At 44.5% G+C, this 20813-nt stretch overlaps 1 protein-coding gene across 3 annotated transcripts in view; it reads right to left on the bottom strand.

The window, feature by feature from the left end:
- Positions 1-18169, bottom strand: part of PSD3 (pleckstrin and Sec7 domain containing 3) — a 142198-nt gene extending 124029 nt beyond the window's left edge. For all 3 annotated transcript variants that reach the window (XM_083882987.1, XM_083882986.1, XM_083882985.1), the window contains exons 1-2: positions 17975-18169; positions 5708-5816 (exon numbers count right to left, since the gene is read on the bottom strand). In XM_083882987.1, coding sequence (XP_083739113.1) covers positions 5708-5816; positions 17975-17995 — 130 coding nt within the window. In that variant the 5' untranslated portion in view covers positions 17996-18169. The remainder of the gene's footprint in view (positions 1-5707; positions 5817-17974) is intronic.
- Positions 18170-20813: the final 2644 nt, after the last annotated feature.

The following is a 20813-nucleotide window of genomic DNA, read 5'->3' as shown; positions in this document are numbered from 1 at the left end:
CCATGATGACAGGTAAAAATACAGCTGTGCCCCACTGTACCTGCATATAACAAGCCCAATCAGCTGGCTGAGCCTCTCCTCTTGTACCCACTGATCTGCATGATCCATTTTCTGTCTGTCTGATGGAAGGGGATGGCCTGACAGCCTCCAGGAAAGTGCTGCTGAGTCCTGCCAGCTTCAGCCAAGTTCAGTCGGTGCCACGTGTGCTCAGAGCATCTGATGTAGCCAGACACTGACAGACTGCCAGCATCACAAGGTCCCCAAATATCTGTGTGCTCACATCAGCATGGCTCTCAGCTTCAGCCAACAGAGCGCAGACAGGGAGACATATACCGTCTTAACTCTGGCAGTTCCTAACTTCTGAGTGCTTAATAATGCACCTTTAATAAATAATAAACAAACAGTCCATGTTTTAATGATTATTTGTACTAAACCCTTAGCCTTCAAACAGCTCTGTTGTTTAGAAAGTTGAGGATGTGGTAATCTCCTCCCTACAGCTGTAGGTTATGATAACTTGAACTATCCAGCTTTCAAGTGGAGGTCACAAGACATACAATTTCCTCCTGTGGAGCAAGGGACTTAGCATAATGCCTTGTGCCCCCTTTAGTTTTCCTCTCCCCCGCACTGGAAACCCAGACATCCATCACATCACACCTGACAGCTTCAGAGCATGTCTTAGTTTCCCCTAGCCTCAGGAAACGGGACTCAGAATTTCAAGGGAGATAGCAAGACAGCTTCACCACTCCACCTCTGCAGCCAACATGCAGAGCACAATGGAACCTGTCCTCCTGCACCAGCATTTATTTTTCCATACGCACGATTCTCTTCTGACAGCACTGTAAGAGCTTGCTGCTCTTCAGAGCATCCAAAAATGACCTGGTTTTATTCAATGTTGGAGTAAAAGAGGAGCACTCAGCATGGCCAGTGAACATGCTGGTGCCAAAGAGGTAATCACTTCTATAATACACAAACGCAACTGGAAAAATACCTTCTAGTACAGTACCTCTGGAGACTTACATTTAAAAACTTAACCTTCTTTTTGCACCACTGCCGATCAGCAATGCCAAACATCAGGGATATTTATGAGAAAACTATTGATTACACACTATGATTTAAAAATTCCTGCAGGTCTTCTGTATATCAGAAAATGCAGTGGGACACTAGAAACAACAACAATAAACTGATAAAGTCAAGTATGCACAACAGGATGATGGAATTTTAATTACAGGGAAGAGGGGTACCACAGCTCCTAGCCTTCTGTATTCCAGCCTTGTGTGTGCTCCTAGTAAATGCTGCATGACATCAGATGTACCAATCCTTCCCCATAATTAAGCAAAATTAATGTGAAAATCAGAAGTCCTCCAACCTTCAGAAAATGCAGTTTTGCACCTTTTAAGGAAAGCAGAGCTGCAGAGGAAGATATGAGACCAGAGAGCCCAGACTTTCAGGATTGCCTGGAGATGGAAAGAGCAAGAGATGAAAATATGGCAAAGGGTGGTACCTCAAAATGGAAAACAACAGAGTTGGAGCACTGGGCAAGACTACAATCAGCAGTCTGGGCTATCATGAGAACAATGCAATGAGTGCCTGTGGTCTGAGGGCAGTTCCTGCAGGGAAAATTAGAAAGATGCAACTTCCATGCAATGAAAGGAGGATGCAGCAGAGCTGGACATGCGTGCCTTGAAGTAACAAAGCAAACAAGCAAGGCGCAAGATTAAGAACAACCTAGTATGTAAGTAAAGATACTGGGATAATTTTCTTAATGCTGTTGACATCAGCAGCATAGAACCCCCAAAAGGCTTTACTTTTACAAAAGAGCAGCTATTGTGCTCTTCCTTTGGTCTTCAAATAAGTTTTAGAAATTCTAAAGCAAAAAGCAATAATTTCTGTGATTACGGTTCAGGAATGGCTATGTTGTATGGGTCAAAGTATGTGTTTGATTTTCTTTCACGTGTCAGATCTGGCATTGTTTGACCCCTTTGCAAAGGTGATTCAGCACACACTGCCAGGAGAAAATAAGCCCTTTTCTTAGAATTCTTTTGGTGCTTTTTGCTGCCTTTTTTTTTTTTTTTTTTTTTTTTTTTTTTTTTTTTTTTTTTTTTAGCTGGGAGGGGGCAGTTTTTACTCAGTTTTTGCTGGCTTGAGCTTGCTAAGCACACAGATGAGCACAAGAACTGGCATGAAACAATCCGTGGCAGCATGTGTCTGGGACCATCTCTTTTGGCAGAAGCAAGATGTTAAATGAGATCAGTTGCCTCATGACACCTCACTGAACACAAAACAGCAAGTGACAGGCTTTCCAAAAAGCTATTTGTTTCACTAGGAATTCAAAACTAAGCTTCTTCCAGCAGCTGTTGGGAAAGACCGGATTTGCATAGCAACACAGGCAGTATTTGTACACGGCTTTTTTGTGAAGGATGAGATTAAACCTCTAGTACAGAGGAGGGATGAAAGCTTTCTCCTCTCAGAAGCATCAGAGAAAAGACTGTTTATTAATCTTAAGAAGCTATTTTCTTCCTAACAACGGTCTTGGATTTATTTTCTCATATAACAGAATTATGGGGTATTTGGCCTTTGTGTTTAAGGAATTATTTTGTAGTATCCCCCACTTTTTCCCCAAGGAAGCATTTTTAAGACTAAGTCATGTGGCCGTGACTTTTTTTTTTTCTTTTTGGTCATTAAATGCATTAACAGCAAAGTCATAAAAATCAGGCCTGTAGCACAGCCAAGCCTGGAGAAAAGTCTGCTCAATAGAGATCACTGTTTCCACAGCAGTTTCCAGAGGAGGAATGTATGTTTCCACATACAACAAGAGGCCTTTTATATCAGTCAGTCTGAGAAGAGGTCTTGTCCAACCCAACTAAATTCAGTTTCTAAAAAACATTTTCTTTAGCTGGAAGGCAGAAGGCTGGGGTTTTGCCAGGGAAGGTGGCCAGGCTGTGCAGAGCCACGTGGACAACTGTGGTGCATCTTCCCCACTCCCCCAGGGGGAGGGGTCTGCAGGGAGATGTATGTCTTGAACCCTTCCACAACAGGAGGGTCCTGGGGGCTTGGACCGTGGCTTCTGCTCCAAGTAATGCATCCAGGGCAGGAGGATGGGCAATGGACAAGACAGAAGAGGACCCAGACAAGGGGTTCATGCATTAAAGACAAGAGCATATTAGGGCATCAGTGATCACAAATATCCCAGATAAAACCAGACTGAAGACAGCAAAGGAGAGAAAACGTTTTACATGTGACAGCTTTATTAGCATCTGAGTATCATTGATGAAACACCTCTTCTAAAGCAATCTAACTTTTTATTTTCCCCTCTCTCATCTGAAAATGACCAGCAGCTTCAACTTGGAAGGTAAAAATCAGCATGGGAGCTTATTAACAAAAGCTGCCATCTCCCACCTGGGTAAACAGAAATGTTTGCACAGTTGCCTCCCAATTATTTTTCCTTCTTTGTGAATTGGCTTGTCTCATGCAAGTGTTTTAGTGCTCAGTCAAGACATGGATATCCTCGGCAGCATCAGCAGGGCTACAGTAACATGGCTGTGGCCAAAAGAGAAAGGAAAAACCAGAAGGCAGTAGTAATTAAGCTGTTCAGCAGCTTCCACGCTACATTTCATTTCTGAGGCTAGCCATAGCACAGGTCAGCTGCTTTAGGTTACATAAATTAAAGTTCAGCCTAACTGCCCAAAAGTTGTTTTTTTTGATCAAGTTTAAACACCAACATTTCTCCTGGCCATGCCCCTGTCACTTATTTGCCTGAAATACTTCATACTTTGACCCCTAAAAAGCATGTCTTCTTTCTTTTAAAAGAACTTCAGAGAGTAGCATGTTTATTTGGATTTTAGTAGTGTTTTCTCCCTTCCCATCTAACACAGAAAAGAACAGAAAGACTTTCAAGCACAGCTCTTCCCCCAAAAGCATATGTCATGACATATTTGACATGTATCAAATCCAAAAAACAGCATGATTTGGTGCGCAAAAGCCTTGAGTTTGTACTTCTGTCCCCTGAGTCACCCTGTCCTCATTCACCTCCAGTTAATAAGCAGTTAAAAACTGCTCGCTTGAAAAAAAACTAGAAGGGGCAGAACCACTCTCATTTATCCATGGTGGTCAAACAACTTGGAAGAGAAGGAGGAGGATGCATTTGTCTGTGACAGCATGAGGTCAGTCTGCGTAGGCACAATGTCACCCAGTTTTTGGGTGCAATTCACAAATGTGGTATGTTAACCACTGTTAAATATTCACAAACCCTCCTGTGAGGATCCTTTAAAATCAGGCCTATTTTGCTAACTCTTAGCCTCTAATGGTAGTTTCTCAGTAAAAGAGGAACAGGAGGAGATCCAGAAACAAGGCAAGAAGCAGCACAGGAAAAATACAGAGAATTAGGCATAGAAGTCAATATATCTGGCTTACTCTTTGCCACCCTTTATTTTAGAGCTCAGTACTAAGCTCACAATACCCGTCATATTTGATAATTGTTTTGGCTGCTAGTAACAATAGACTCACTTGGATTTATTAGACACAGCATACTTTATTTAATACCAATCTCTGGATTTGTACCAATGCCTGCTGACAGTACTCTCACACTGTGTCTTTCCAAGCAAGAAATTAGGTCATCATGATTCATGTAATAAACTGACACATTTTGTGGCAATTTGGAAGAGTATTTAAAATTCCTAAATGTGGTCCTTTTGGTTTGGGGTTTTTTTGAGAGTTTTTTCTCTTTTTGGAAATGTGGATTTTTTCCACTTTGCAATTAGGATTTCCTAAGTGGACGACTAAACTTTACAAAATCCAGGAAGAAAACTCAAGTTCTGCTTTTTATTATCTTTTATTATTAGAATTGTTATTATTTTTTTCCTTTTCTTACTGAAGTTGAGACGCCTACACAGTTTGTTTCTGAACAAAGTGCTGCCTTTTTCTGGCAAGAAGGGAGTCTTCTTTAATTAAGTGACATTCCAGAAAGTTTGCAATTAGAAAGGATCAAGGTACAAAGAGAACAGCTTGAGGAAATGCTTTTTCAAAGAAGGCAGGGCTTGTTGATAATTTTGATGAGGCAAGAGGAATAGCTACAATAACTACATTTATTTTCATCTAAACTTGGGCTCTGAAAAGGTAGAAAATGTATTTACAAGAAGTATTTATTTACAAGAAGACAATAGGAACACGACAGATCCTTAGGCATAACATTAGATATTGCACCTGGACTTCTGGAATTACTGACTACATAGGGCAGAGCAGTTCAGGTACCACCTCAAGTATCTAAATTAAAATCTCACCTACCTCTACCTGTAGAAAGACCACAAAGTGCATTTCTGGAAGGACCTCCAGGCAGAAATGGCCATGTTTCAGCATGTGCAACTGCAGAACTTGTGGCTGAACAACTCTACTGCAGAGAAGTGTAAGGACTCCCTCCACCAATGTGTCTCCAGCACGAGTCCCTGCTGTCACATCACGGTGGCCCCCACAAGCCAGAAAGAACAGCAGGGGTATAAGACAAGGAACCACTGTCATTTTCTGGGGCCATACCAGCAGGATCCTATAGCCCAGTACTTGCAAAGGGCAGCACAGCACAGTGAGTGAGCCCTCATGGGGGTCATTAAGTGAGCAGCTTCTGCAAAACTTTCCTGAGTGGCTTATGGGGGTTTTTTGTTTGTTTTGCTTTTTTTTTTTTTTTTTTTTTTAGACAGTAGTAATGAACAGCACTTACCCATTCTTGAAGGCTTCTCTTCTTCCAAGCCAAATAAAAATTCATATTTGGCCTTGGCAACATTCTGGGCATGAGCCGATACGTCATTATCCCGCACAAGTGCTTCTGCCTAGAGTCAAAATAAACAAAGCTTATCTACCTTTTAGTGAAAAAACAGGAGAAGGAATATGAAATCCCTTCAGGCACCACTTCTGAAGTATTAATTTCACTCTGTCACCACCAAGATCATCCAGAGTAGACGTGGGTCGACTCAGAGCACTTTTGAAAAGCTCACCTCTGTGTCATTGAATCCAAGAATTTTAGTATTAAGAACAAAGATCTAACACAGATGTTAGAGCACCCAACCACTGTTTACCTACTCTTTAGCCAGCTTACCCACTGAAAGGCCAGCAGCTCTGGTCAACTATCTCAATAATACCAATTAGGGTTAAAAATATCAAGGAAACAGTACCAGAAATAGCAAATTTCTGGTTTATGTATGTCATAAACTGGGACCCATGGGAAAACCAGAAATGGGGCAGGCTATTTCTTTGAAAAGAGAATGGGGCAGAGAAAGTGAGGACCAAGGACTACAACAAGGATGATTTAAAAAGGGAAGAAGGATGCAACAAGCATGGAGTACTGTCTAAGGGTCTCTGTTGGGCAGTCCATGCATGACCACCACTGTGTAGGTCAGGAAAAGAGCCCAGCTTGGTTTTACAACCATACCACACAAGTCAAACCTGCTTATCTGCCCCGGAGGCAGGGAAGGGACACAGGGTGGTGAGCCCACTGAGCAGGGGAACACACCTGGAGGGGTGGATGGACAGATGGATTGAGCAACCCATTCTACCCAGGCCTGGTGCCACCAACATCTTCCCACTGCTCCCTTCTTGTAAGAAACACTTTGACAGAGTAAAGATCCAGTTTCTCAGAAGAGAGAAAGGCTACAGGACTAAGATCAAAATACTTTTCTACTTTTCTGGACAGGTAGTGACAAAACAAATCTCTAAGAGAAAGCACACACCAGCAATAAACTGTAGTACAGAAACTACCCAGAATCAGCATTAAGGTTCTTCCCGGCTGGGCAAGACAGAGCCCATAATTCTGCTGTTTGAAGTGACAGATAAAATAAATCACTAACTCTATAAATTCTTCAGTGAACTTTATATTCATATGAGGCAGTCACTTGTTGTGGCATAGCAAGCCACAGCATGGTTTATATTGGTGAAAGCATTAGCTTACAAAAACACTCTTTAAAAAACAAAGTTAAATGGAACATTCTGCCCCCCAGGACAACAATAACTTTTACGCATTTCTATCAAATACCTCAGGAAAAGCGTCAGATACAAACAGAAGTTCAAAGTACAAGGGACACATACTTCACAGGAACACATAGTCACAGCTCTTTAATCAGAGATGGATGGAATCACAAATGCATATATTCCTCCTAGACCATCTGTCCAACAATTACACTTTCTTCCAAGAGCATATTGGCAAATAGCTATCTTGCCCCATGCCCTAGAATGGTTTTGCTCCAGGTTCTCCTGGCCTTTTACACCCATTTTTTCTCCTGCCTTTCTGCACTGTGCCAGTTCTGCAAGATTTATAGTCCAACACCACTCTGCCCTAAGTCAACGGCCAATCTTGCACAGGGGTCTTGGACTAATTTATTTACCATTCCCTAGTCCAACTACTCCGCACTAGGGCTGCCAGTACGTAGATGCACATGCTACCAGCCTATCCAGTCCTTTGGTAAAGATGTGATGGAACAGATAAAGGGCTTCCTAGCACAAAGATGATTACCACAAGCATGACAAAATGAGCTTGTAAGAAATCTCCACATCTGTCCTGTCTTTACAGGGCTGCATTCATTCACTGGCAGAGAGGTAGCAAGGGTTAGAAAATGAATAGCTGAAGCCAGAGTACACAGGAGAAGGCTCTTTGTCTGCAACAACTTAGACAGGAATAGCTTATAAAGCCAGACAAAAATTCAGTCTACTCAGATGGATGTGAAGGGATGGGATGGCTAACAACTAGCTAGTGCCAAATCCCAGTGACAGATAAATGAAATGGAAAATAAAATGAATGGAACAGTCCAGTTCCTGAGTAGTAAGGAATTTCTGATCTATATCCCTCTGAGACACTGCTTCTCCATCCCTCAGCCTTGCTCTTTGAGATTTCATAGACATCTGCTGCACTGAGCATCCCTGTCAGCAAACACATCTTCCAAGGATCTCTATTTGCCTGTACCATATTGTAAAGCAAAGAAGAAAACTCCAGCTCACAGCACCCTCTGCATTATCCAGTAACAGGCAAAAGTAAATTGTCAAATTAATGGGGTTTCAGTGTATAGGGCATAATTTATTAGAGTTAGGTGCCCAAACAGAGGCTGCAAGATCTTAGTCTTTCAATCTGAAAGGGGTAACTTGATTTTCAGAAGTGCTCAATGCTGCTGATGAGAATTACAGATACTGGCTTGTATATGGGAACAGCTGTATTTAACATCTATTTAGGTTCTCAGAGCACTAAAAGGATGTATAAAGAAAGTCCAGACCCAGGCTTAATGGTAAGTTTACCATATTTCATCCAAACAAGAAATATTAAAAAAAGAATGCAAGAGCAGGAAAGAATGAGGATGCTTTGAAGTCAGAGCTAGTTTTTAAGACTACTGCTTTACCAATGTACAAATCAAGAGACATGTGCCCTCCTTTCTTTCTTTCTTTCGATCTACCACTCACCCCAGCCTTGCAGAAGTCAAGATGCCCTGAAACCAGGAGCCCAGAAATGGGCTGGACAAACATTCATGGTGCTTTCAAGCTGCATTAGCAAAGATTAAATACAAGCAAGATTGAAAGGGATATGAAACTCCTGCTTAAGCCTTCTTTCTCAGCTCAAGGGCAAAGAAATCTGCATCCAGGTCAGCTCATTTCATAATTGCTTCCCTCAGAGAGATTTAACCACCACTTTTGATGCATCTTGTCTTTGTCACTGCTGGAGAGGGTGACGCTTAGAGCACCAATACCCTTAAATCAGGGTACATACAGCTGTACATACATTTCTTATAAGCCTTATACATATTATTTTTCACTCCAGTGATGCTCTAGGCAGAGAGGCAAGCAAGTTCCTACCCATTTGTGCATTGCTCTTGGAGTGCTTTCTGCCTGTTTGAACATGTTTGATCAAGCCTACTTCTCTAGGTCATAGCTCTTGGTCAGGAGTTAGGAAGGCTGCATTTGCCTCTCAGTAAATTTTAGATAACATTTATGAGGGTGCATTAGTTTATACTTGACAGTCCTCACCCCTCAGACCTCCTGCCAACACACTGGACCAGTTTCTATTGACTTCACCCAAGGTATTGGCATGGGCCAACAGAGATCCCACTTTGTTGGCCTTCTGTTTCATGCTTAGGGAGCAGAGAGATTCTTTAGGATAAGCCCATGGTGCTTGTGGTGGTTTCAGGCCAGCACAGGAATGAAGCTGCTGATTCAGTGTCTCAGCACTGAATTGAACAGCAGCAGCATGCTAAAATCACAGGGTTCCTGCTACTCCAGCAGGAGCCGCCAAGCACAGGTAAGTCAGCCGGGCACAAAGCACACACACATTGCCTCTGCTCTGCTGTCTGGATATGCAAATGGAGCAGCAGGTCAGTATCTGCAAGGAGAAATTGTTCCCACAATTCACCCTTGAGAGGTGTCTTTAGCTCCTGATGAGAGCCAGGTGCTGTCTTTCCTGAAGCAGAGTTCTCTCTCCAGACAAATTTCATTTCAACTCATAAGATCCCATCAAACTGCCCTCCAAAAATACTAGTGGTTTTTAGATAGGTAGAATGAGTCATAAAAAGCTAAAGAAAATGCTTCTCCTTTCTCCACAGAAGAAAAGCACCAAAGCATCCTCTTTGGACTTTCACTGAGGTTCTGGTTGGGACCTTTTCTTGGGACAAACAGGTTTTGTCTTGAGGCCTTTTTTTTCTTTTCATACTGTCTTGGGGTGAACATTTCCTCCTAACTTGTCTCAAACCAAGACATGTACCTACATCTCACAGAGCTTTAACTGAAGAATATCAAACTCTTGCTATCTCACCACAGTTTTCAGCTGAGCTGACAGGAGAGCTGGGCTCTGTCTCAGTGGAAGGGGATAACATTGTCTACAGCTGCTGACAAGGAATAGGTCAGTCCGAGCACAAAGAAACAGTATAAACCCATGCCTCCTGAAGCATTCACACTTAAGGTCATACATTTTCTTGAAAATGTCTAATAAGAAGGAAGTATTCAAAGGAGCAGATAATTAAATGAAAAATTCCAGTCTGGAATTTTTCAGACTCCCTGAAAGGACAGATGCTGTTAAGACAGACTCACCCTTCCAGGAGACCTGGGGAGAGAGTGCTTGAGAAAAAGCAAAACAGGATGGGTGCTCAAGCATGAATCTTCAGAGAGCAAGAGTCAGCCAAAATTCTGCACAGCAAGAGACCCCTCATGCTAAGGGGAAACATCAGAAGGAAGGGACCTAAGGACCATTCATGAAGAGCAGCTGGCTGGGACAGAGAGGTGCACGTGGATGCATGTCTCCACAGCTGAGCCATACCATGAGGAAGCCTCAGTCTTACATGTTTTTCGCATGTGCACAGCTCTGTTTCCCAGAGCTCTCTGCCTTCTCCCTCAGCCATACCACCACTGGATGTCAGCTCCCTGACTGCAGGCAACAATCCTTGCACTGGCAGCACCTTTTGGAGGTTTCACTGAGGCTGCTACTGAACGCAGCAGTATTGCAGGAAAGCAGAAAAAAGCCTTTAAGAATGCCTGTAAATCACAGTCTACTATGGAAAACTTCATAGCCACACCTGGACCATTTCTAATCCCAGGCTGTGCTTGTTCCATTCTCATTGCTTCACCAATATCTCTATTAGCAAAAAATTCAATTGCCTCTCAGCAACCTATCAAATATCCTGATACAGTAAGCTTATGTTCTCAGCAGGAATGATGGACAGAAGGTTCCCACAGATTTTAAAATCTTTTCAAGCAAGTTACAGTGTCATAGACAAGTCTTTACAGAATCCTGCATTGAGAGCTCTGCCTCTGCTGTCACATCATCCCTGCATGGCCAAAAGCTTAGCAAGCTTCACTGCTTTTGACAGGTCATATCAATTGTTCTGAAAAGACTATGCCTGTTGAGCTTTTTTTAATTCACTTTCCTGAGTAACAGGATTAAATGCAGAAAGCTGGCATTAAAATAAACTTGCTAAGTGGTGAAACCTAGTGCACCAACATCACAGGAAGAGTGTGGGTGCTCACAGTAAGACCACTAGCAAGGGTTGTAGTGCTTAATTCCATGTGACCTCATACACCATACTTGTGTTTTCCTCATATCTCCCCACACTAATAACACATGTTTGCAATTCTTGAATTAAAGCATTAGTAAAATAGATTAAAATTCAAAAGAACAGGAGCCTTTCATGGTTTAATCTCAGCTGGAGCTGCTAAAACTTAATGCTAGCCAAGGTTTTGAAAGAGAAGAAATCTCAGCTTGGGTTTTAAACTAATTCCTAACTATCAGGAGTTGCACAGAGATGTATAGAAAGCCAGAAGGTGGGGAGGAAAGAACAGGCTTGTGTGAGAGCATTGCCTATAGCTGTTTTCCAACCAAGAGTTGGGATTTTAGAGAGGATCATATAAGACTTTTCAACTACAAGGCAACTGAGAGATGTGGCAGAAGTGCTTGCAGTGATAAGGGGTCTGTAAAAAAACAAAGAAAAATCAGTAATTTAGCACCTTTTTTTTTTTATGCAACAGCCAGAGAAGACAACAAAAGAATGTATTGGGAGTCAGCACCACACCCAAAAGGACATGGTTCCTTGTACAGTTTGTAGTCAAAATCATCAACCTCCTTGCAAAGCAACATCACAGAAACCAAAACACCTGACAAGGAGAGTGAACAAGCTCAGGGGATACAAATCCCTAACAATATAGAAATCACATCCTTCTCATGAATCTCTAAGCTGAACTCTTCCTGGGCATCTAATGACCTCCATGACCACATACATGCTCCTGGGCTAAGCAGCCTTGAATCCACACCAATGCAGTGAGTCACTATTACCTGCTCATCAGGCTTTGGCATGGCTGTGCACTGGACAGACCTCAGGCTTGGTACCACCCAGCCAGCTCCTCTTGAGTCATCACCACAACAACACTCCACAGCTTACCCCAGGGATCACTGAAAGGCACCAGGGCACTGCAGGCTTCTTATGCCATTATTCCAAGCACAGGATTTGTTTACGATGAGCAGCCTCACAGGAAGCAGTCAGGCTGGAGAGAGCAAAACTGAAAGGGTGCAGATACTGTCAAAGCTGCTCTTCCTGTGCAAAGGCAGACTTCACAGAAATTCAGTGCATTAAGAGAGGCTCAGTTCAGAAATGAAGCAAAAGACTTGCTGCTTAGGAAAAGAAACTGGGAACAGTGACAGAAAACCCTCAAATTAATGCCTTAGCAGCGGTATCGTGCAGGTAAAATTTGCTTCCAGTCTGGTCACCTTGTTTTAGACCTGCACTTGAGTTTTTCTCCCCATAAAGAGATGTTTGCTTTGTTGTTTGGTTGAAGTTGTTAAGAAGTCGGCTGTTACACAGAATTAAATGCTTTTTATTATGCAAAGGCTGACGCTGTCTGAGCTGTAACTGCATGGTTGTGGACAGCATATTAATTCAAAGTCTGTATGATTACACTTTACCATTAAAGGTCACTCAGCATTTTGTATTTGCCAAGTCAGTGATTTCTGATGCATGCTGTATGGACCTCTGGATACTTGTGCACTATTTCTAAGGTATATACAAGAATCAAAACAAGTCCTCTGAGAAAAAGGCTTTAGCTCACTGTCTGAACCACCATGTTCTTAGACATAACACATAGAGATAATAAAAAACACCCCAAACTTTTATAAAGCCACGGTGCAAGTATTTTTTCCCAAGTTATGTCAAAAAGTGTTGGGGTGAGGATATAATTTAAGAAAAACTGTGCAAATACAGTATATTTTATCCACAAATTGCACAAGACCTAAATTCAGTGATGCATGTAGTAGACATATTGCATCTACTGGTTTTGTTCAGTCTGTTCCAGTATATTTAGCAAACTGACAGACCGCTTTTCTTCAGCAGGTAGTGCATCTCAGATAGCAGAACAACATTTAGACAGGCTATAGTCTTCTGCTCCACATGGATTTCTACTCCATGGAAGCTAAAATTTGAATATACCTAAATACCTTATGAGCCTACCAGAAGTTAGTTCTGTATCTTTAAGCAACCAAATTCTTCCCAAAACCCTAGCAAACATCTGCTGTCCCTTGAAAATTTACAGACAGCATCCTTTGCTGTGTGCTGTACATTCTTTATGTCCAGCTAAACATACACTGCTTTTATGGATGGAAGGACAGGGTACTGGGGAGCTCATCTTCATGTTTCAAACCAATATTATAAACATAGTTTAAGATAGTGTCCAAGCTAAAAAAAAAAAAAAAACAAAAAACAAAAAACAACCAACAAACAAAAAACACCCCACACCAAACCATCAGATCACTCTACACTGGAAAAATTTACATCTGCAGAAGTGAAAAAACCTGCATTTTCTCTGTGGCAAGTGCAAACTGTAGAATTACAGCAACAGAGTATGCAAAAAGGCATAGGTAGGTACCTCTGCAAACATAGACATAGCTTATTGATTCTGCATGATTATTTCATATCACACATTTAAATTAATTTTACAGCTTTCACCTCAGCTGAGGTGAATTTCTTCTGAGCTTTACCTAGATTTAACAGAAGATTTTTGGAACAGAAATTTGACTGAAGTTTGATCTGAGCCATCTTATCTCTGGCACAATTGAGGCAGAAGCAAGAAAACACATCAACAAATTTCTCCTGACAGGCAGGTACTGCGGAACTCAAAATATTGTTGTAAGACTATTTGCTTGCTAAGAAAGTGCACCTTAAGGACTGCAGCTTTGTCAGGCAGCTATGGCCCCGCAAGCTCCCCCGCAAGCGGCCAGGAGCCAACAGGCCGTTTCAGCTGTGGCAGGAAGGCAGAAGGCATCAGAGATGTTACATCCCCACAAGCAGCACAACAGAGGCCAGCTGGTGCTCATGTCCCACTGGTGAGGAAGTTAATACCTCTTCTTTCTTCCTCATTAAGTCATAGCAAGTCCACAGACAAGACAGCTGACAACAACCAGAACTTGCTGGTACTAGAATTTGTTTCCTCTTGAGAACAGGGCTTCCCTGGCAAGCATTCTTCTGTTAGCACTGACATGCAGACATATCCCAGGCCTAAGCGCATCTTGCCATCACACTTGGCAATCATTCAGCCTGGGAGATGCAGTTATTACTCAAGTGACACTTCCTATTTGAAAACTGTTGTAAAAAAATAATGAGTATACTTTAAGCCACCTCTTCCACTGTGCCATTTCACGCCAAAAAGAGAAAGCAAGCCCCATTCATTGCTTCTGCAAAAAGGGAGGCTTGTATTATGTAATATGTGCCATTTAGGTTGTTTTCTTAAAACTACTCCCAAACTACTGCAACACAGTTTCAAAACAAGGGCCTCTTTCCAGTCATAGAATCATAAAATACATTGAGTTGGAAGGGACCCATCGTGATCGTCAAGTCCAACCCCTGGTCCTGGGCAAGACAGTCCTTTCACCAGGCAGCAAAAAGTTGCTGCGGCTGTGACATGATGTTCTTGGCAAGCGTGGCAGTGACCAGTGTGTTTCTGCCCTTGCAGGCCATCCTCAGAAGCCAGCTCCAGCCTGGTTTCCTTCGGCTTAGCCCAGCAGTTGCAACACTGAAAATCTTTTCATGCAGTTAGCAAAGGAAGCCATAGCAAACATCACATACTTCCCATAGCCATCACTAGTGGCTGAGGTACTCAGTGGAGGTGGAAATGCAGTGCTCACACTCTGATGGACAGCTTGATCCCTGACAACAGCCTGATCCAGTGCCCAAACAGGTTTTTTTTCTTACAGCATCCAGGAAGTACAGTCAATTCAGGAGCCATTCAAGCTTCAAGGGCTAGATAATAACCAAGCTGCTCTGACTCCTGATTCAACCCTGTAGCAACCAAGCCAGAACCCAGAGGGCTAGCTCTCACCCCACCCTGCTTTTAAGCACCATCCACAACCTGCCTTGCTCATGTCTTTAATGCAGAGAATAAATGTTTGGATGCATTAGCATCACAGGAGTCTGTGGTCTCAAACAGAAGCTGGCAAAACAGCAAGAAACATCTCAGAGCAAGGAGGAACTGCACTCAGAGAAAGTATCTGGAAACATACTGCAGAAGTATACTTTAAACAGTGCCATTCCTGAGAGTAATGGAACATTTACATCCAGAATGAAAGTGTCAGGCAGACACTTCAAGCTAGTCTCAAACAGCTTCTTCATCTAACAGAAGAAAATTATTTCTAACACACACAAACCCCCAACCCCAATTTCCCATCACTACAAACAAGAAAATAAGGTCTGGAAATAGTCTCTGTGATGATGGGCTTTGGAGGGCATCAATCCGTTTAGAAAGATATTCACAAGTTTAGGACACAAATTGCACAAGACCTGAATTTGTTTATCTGTGGACCCACTTTGCTGTATAGTGACTGTCCAGAGAAGCTCCCCAGCACACATCCCCCTTCTCAGCCAAACTTCCAGAGGGAAGGAGCCACAAACAATTTTACAACCCACCACGATGCAATGAACCACCTAGGTCACAGAGCAGGTCTGGGTGGGACAGGCAGATCAAGAAATCCCTGCTCCACCAGAAGCCAGCTCTCCATCAGGACCATTTGCAAAGAAATGTCCCTTCAAGGATGGTGGGTGGCATATGTCCCTGCTGAGCCGAAGAACAATTCTCCCACCTTTGCTGGGTGAGCTCAGTAAGACTCACACCAAACAACTCTTAACAGCTGCTGCGCCCTAGAGATCCTCAGCACTCTGAAGGCAGAGCTGATCTGGAGCAGGATACTCTGACAGCCTCAATCTTTGAGTTTTGGCAGCAGTTCACAGGTTTGTCCAGCCTCAGCTGAAGAACAGCAGCTTGGCAGCTGACTCCTCAGTACCCTGGAGACCTACACTCATCATCTTATTCTGCAGACACAACCCCCTCCCTCCCTTTCTTGGGCTCCCTTCACTAGGCCACTACATTGTGCTATCTCTAAATTACCTTTAAATCAGCACCCAGCAGTACCCCAGCCTCTTGCTCTCTCTCAAGACCCTTGCAAGCAAATAGAGGTTCTCAAAGAGAAACACATGCCTGAGTAAAATCACTCCAGCCCTCAGGTCTGCCAGTCTGTCTCCCCATGAAGCAGGAATGGTTTCAAGCAATCAGCTAGTGTGCATGCACAAAGACAGTTTATCAGCCACAGCCCAAGCACCCTTACTTTAACACTGGTGGCCTTGTGTGGTGTACAACTTGTGCTGCCTAAACGTTGAATCTTCCAGCACTTGTCTCAGAACACACACATGGAGACAAGCGCCTGCAGAGATGCTCCATGGAACTCCCGCAGAGAGCCTGCCTCTTCAGCCCACAGGGATCAAACCCCAAACCATCTCTTATATCAAAGCTGCAAAATCAATTGCCAGCCTTGCCTGGCATAATGGGCAAGAACAGAAAGAACTGTGTTGGTGTGGAGGCAGGGAGGGCAAATACTCTGAACAACATCCATGTCTTTCAGGTATGCACCTTGATAACAGTAAAGAAGGATTTGCTGGGAAAAAAAAAAAGCTGCTAGCACATTCATTAAGATCCTCACTGCTGTTTTCCTTCTCACTTTGATGGCACAGAGATCAAATTGAAAACTGGAAATAGTAAATCAAACAATCCGCTTAAGCACAATTAGCACAAGAGAACCACTTTCACATAGATCAGTTGTGCAAGAATTTTCTGTGTGGACTAAGAAGTCGTAGATTTTTTGTTTCAAAACTTGTTTCAAGTTTTGAAAACAGCAGCATGTAAGTTTCTTGGATTTTTTTTAACATCCCCACTACCACAAAGGATGGTCTTACACTCCCCAATGAACCAAGGCTCTAATTAAATGGGTCCATTTGCACAGGGTCTCCTCCATGGCTAACCTCACCTCTTTCCCATCAAAAGCAGGCCCCAAAACCAACCCTCTCTGTGTAAATGAACAGAGCTAGGACAGATTCACTGAGAGCATTTCATGTGCTGAAATGCATCAACTAAGGATATGACTGATGAAAAAGCATCTGGAGTAGAAAGAGGCTTCTTTCTACTAGCTAAACCAGAAAGGCTTGGATGACTCTCAGCAGTCTATTACAATTGCTTCAAACACTGGGTGTGCAACCTCCAGTTCCATTACAAATAATGCATTTGACTTTCTGTGTAAATGGTCCTATGCACAGACAGAATTAAAGTGTGACTGAAGCTACAAAACTAATAGTACTTGCAGTTGCCTACTACACACCCAAATCACTTCAATAACATACACATGTGGCTTTGCCTGACAATATACTGACTGGACCCTGTGGGAGCCAGGTAATTGATGTTTATAGCATGGAAATACCTATATGGGAGTTAGTAACTTCAGTGGGTTTGTGTTAAGTTTAAACTCTTTACAACTGTATGCTTATGTTCCCATTGAGAAACGTAGCTCCAGTTCCCGGGAGCAAGGATGAAGATAGCACCTCAACTGCACAGAAGCATGCTTGCATAGTTTAATATTCTACAGTTTTACACTTTTGGTGAAATCATCTCAACCCCACTATTGCCCTGAAAGTGCAATGCTACTACTCAGTCAAACGCTGACTATTCTGAAAACGTCTTGTTTAATTCAAGAATTCGGCAAGATTGAGAGAGCCTGTCAGTGCAGCACAGCGCTGATGTGTTACACAGACAAGTTACTTGGAGACACAAGCAAAAGGAACTGCACAATATGCAGGCTCGGGGTCCCAAGCCCTGAGTGTCCCTTCCCTGCTGCAGCTGGTGTCTCCCGGGATATAGCAGTTACGAGCACAGAAGTGGGCTCCGAGCTTTTTCCCTTAGGGAACTGTGAAAATGAGATTTTTTTTTTTAATTTAATTTTTTTTAAGAGAAAGAAATTAAGAGGGGAAAAGGAAAACAATAAAAGGAAAGAGGAAAGGGGTGCGGGAAGAAGGGAAAGAAAAAGGGTAACAAAAAGAAAATAGAAAGAATAAAAAATAAAGCGGGGGGGAGGGGGAAGGAAAAAGAAAAAAAATGCAAAAGTAAATGGGAAAAAGTGTTCCCGGCTGAGCGCAGCCCCCGCAGGGCACACGCCGCCCCTTACCGGACCGCCGGCTCCCTCCATCTCCCATCGCCGGCCGCGGCGGGTCGCACCGCCCTCCCGCCGGGCCGCGCCGAGCCGGGCCGGGCCGGGCCGGGCCGCGCCGAGCAGGGCCGTGCCGAGCCGGGGCGGGCCCTGGTAGCCCCGGCCCTGAGCGGAGCCGGCAGCGCGGCGGCCCCAGCGCGGTGGGCGCGGAGCGGCGCGGGCCGGGCGGGCGGCGGGGCCGGGCCGGGCCCGGCGGGGCGGGGCGGGGCCGGGAGGGGAGGGCAGGGGAGAGGGGGCGGGGGTCGGAGCGATGACGGGGAGGGGAGCGGAGTGCACCACGTGCTTCTTGAAAAGATTAAAAAAAAAAAAATTATTTCAGGATTAGCAAAGCAGTAGCGTGAAAAGCCGAGCCCGGCCCGCGTGCCCAGAGCAGCGCTGGGCAGGAACGCGTCCAGAGCCCGCGGGGCCGGGACGTGCCGTACTCTGCTCTGCTCGGCGCTTAAACCCCCTCAGCGCCCCCCGCAGCCGGGGGGGGGGGGGAGTTGGGGTGGAGGGGGAGAGAGAAGAGGAAAAAAAAAAAAAGAAAAAGCAGAAGCCTTTTCTAGAAAAGGCTTCAGAAAGCCCTGGGGCTTCCCCTCGCAGTCCGACTTCAAAAAGCAGAAGAGCGCAGATGTCTCCGGAGTAACCCCGTCTGAACACTCGAAACTGATTTTCCGCTTTTGTGTTGTTTTTTTTCACAGGTCGCTGGAAGCTCTCTTGCGGCAGGTTTTAGAGCACTCAGCCACATCATTAGAATTGCTCTAAATGCTCTAAATAAGACCTCTGAGCCTTTTTCTTTTAAGTAAAAGTGGGGTTTCCCCGTCAAGAGCTGTGCCTTAGAAAACCCCCCCAGATCTCACAGCCCAGTTAGAGGAGTTCACTGCACAAGTCTGGCAGACTGCTTAAAGAAGGCTGTCACTTCACAGATACACTCTAAGTTCAGGGTATCTGTGTTTTGTTCAGGGGCAGCTGAAAACTTCTTTGGTTTTAACCAATCAAACTTGAGGATAGGCTTTCTGGAACAATCTCTGAGGACCAGGATCACGGAACGCACTGTGTAACCTGTGTGTTAGGTGGTAGGCAAGGTTGTTGTCCAATGCTGTGCTCTTCTGACAGGCTTTGGACAGTGCTGGTGGTAGGAGTGCATCACAGTGAAGTCACTGACATAAGTACCACACCCAGAGCGAGCTGGGCTCTGTGGCTGAGGAGGAGACAGCTCTGCCTTGTTCTCCATTGGCTTCACAGTGCCAGAGCCACCCTCCCTGCCAGCATTGGGTGATCTCAGCTTTTCTTCAGCCCCATGGGGAAAAAAAAAATCTATTTCCAGCAGGATAAAACTATGTCCGGGCATAATGCTTGAAGCACCTTGGCCTAAAGCTTTCCCTGTTTGGCAGTAAGACAGGGGTAGCAGCACCATCTCTGGGCTCTTCCAGCTTGTCTAGGGGCTCCATCCATCAGCACCTTCCCATGCTCTTCAAAATGGGGCTGTGACATGCAGAGTTCACATTCACACTGCTTCTCCTAGACTGAACCCATTCTTTCTCAGCACTTCTAGCTCCACATCTACCCAAACAGTAGTGCACCTGCTTTACACCCGCATCGCCTGGCAGCAGACTGCACCACCTCTGTCATCTGGGTGCCAGTAGTGTACACTGTATTTCAGAAGGCATTCTCCTCTTTCCCTACAACTTCCCGTCTCCTGATCCTAAGCCTCTTGCCTGCTCTCCAGCACCACAGGCTGTCTTTAACCATCCATCCCAGGAGCAGCACAAGACTGTCCCCTGCCCTGCTCAGCAGCACTCCAATCTAGTAATTTCTGTCCTTTGGGAACAGGTGGGTGAAAACCTGTCTTTCCATCCACTGGAACAGCTGGCATGAGTCCCGAAGAGGTCCCTGTGATGCAGCTCTTCTGTGCCCATCGTCTGTGGCTGAATTCTGCTGGTGGGGCTGGGCGATGTGCTGAAGGGCTTCACCCCTCTCCCCTAGCCACAGCTGTGATGCCAAACATGTTTTGGCCCCGCAAGGGTTTTGTCCCATCTGTCAGACACCCTGGGGGCCCCGGGAGCCAGTGTGGGGGCACAGGCTGCTGATTCCCCATCTGCGCCCCATCTGAAATGGCTAATGCAGCGGAAAAAGAAACCACCCAGCGCCTGAATCTCCGGGGAGTTGATGCACTCTGCCTGCCTCTTCCCTGACAGGCTGAGGTCATGCGACTGCAGGCCAGGAGGCAGCTGGGAGCAAAAGCAGGGCTGGAGTGTGGGGCTGGTCACATCCCTTGCAAGGCACATGCCCCTGCCCTGGGCACCTAGGTGGCTGATGCAGCCACTGCACTCCTGCTTGGAGCTTTTCCCCCTCTATTTGTGTTGACAGAAAATTGACCTTTTCTCTCTGATCCAGGGATCTAGTCTAAGTCACCCAGACACTTAGGCTGCCAAGAACATGGTCTGTGCCAAAGGATTGGGAAAGGAGAGCATTTGCCAGCCTGGGGCAGGATGGTCCTGCAAGCCATGCTATGTGTGCATCTAGCTCTTGGTCAGCTTCTCCGCAAAGGAGGGTGATGGAGTCCTGAAATTGGCACAAACAGGTGTTTGTTACACCACTGATCATTGTTTTTGCAGAAGGGCCCTATTAAATCCTAAAATATTTCTGTGAATGAGAATTCAGCAGAGAAATGTGGTGGAGTTAGTATATTTATTAAGGAAATCTGTATTTTTTTGTCCAAATGCTTGATATAAATTTCCAGGTAGTTATATTGAAAAAAACAAGTCACAAAAAGCTGACACAAAACCTGGCAGCTTGCTAAGTAGTGATGAGCTAC

The sequence above is a fragment of the Zosterops lateralis genome (assembly GCF_965231275.1).
Source record: "Zosterops lateralis genome assembly, chromosome: Z".
Lineage (NCBI taxonomy): Eukaryota > Metazoa > Chordata > Aves > Passeriformes > Zosteropidae > Zosterops > Zosterops lateralis.
This window is presented reverse-complemented; position numbering and strand designations above follow the sequence as displayed.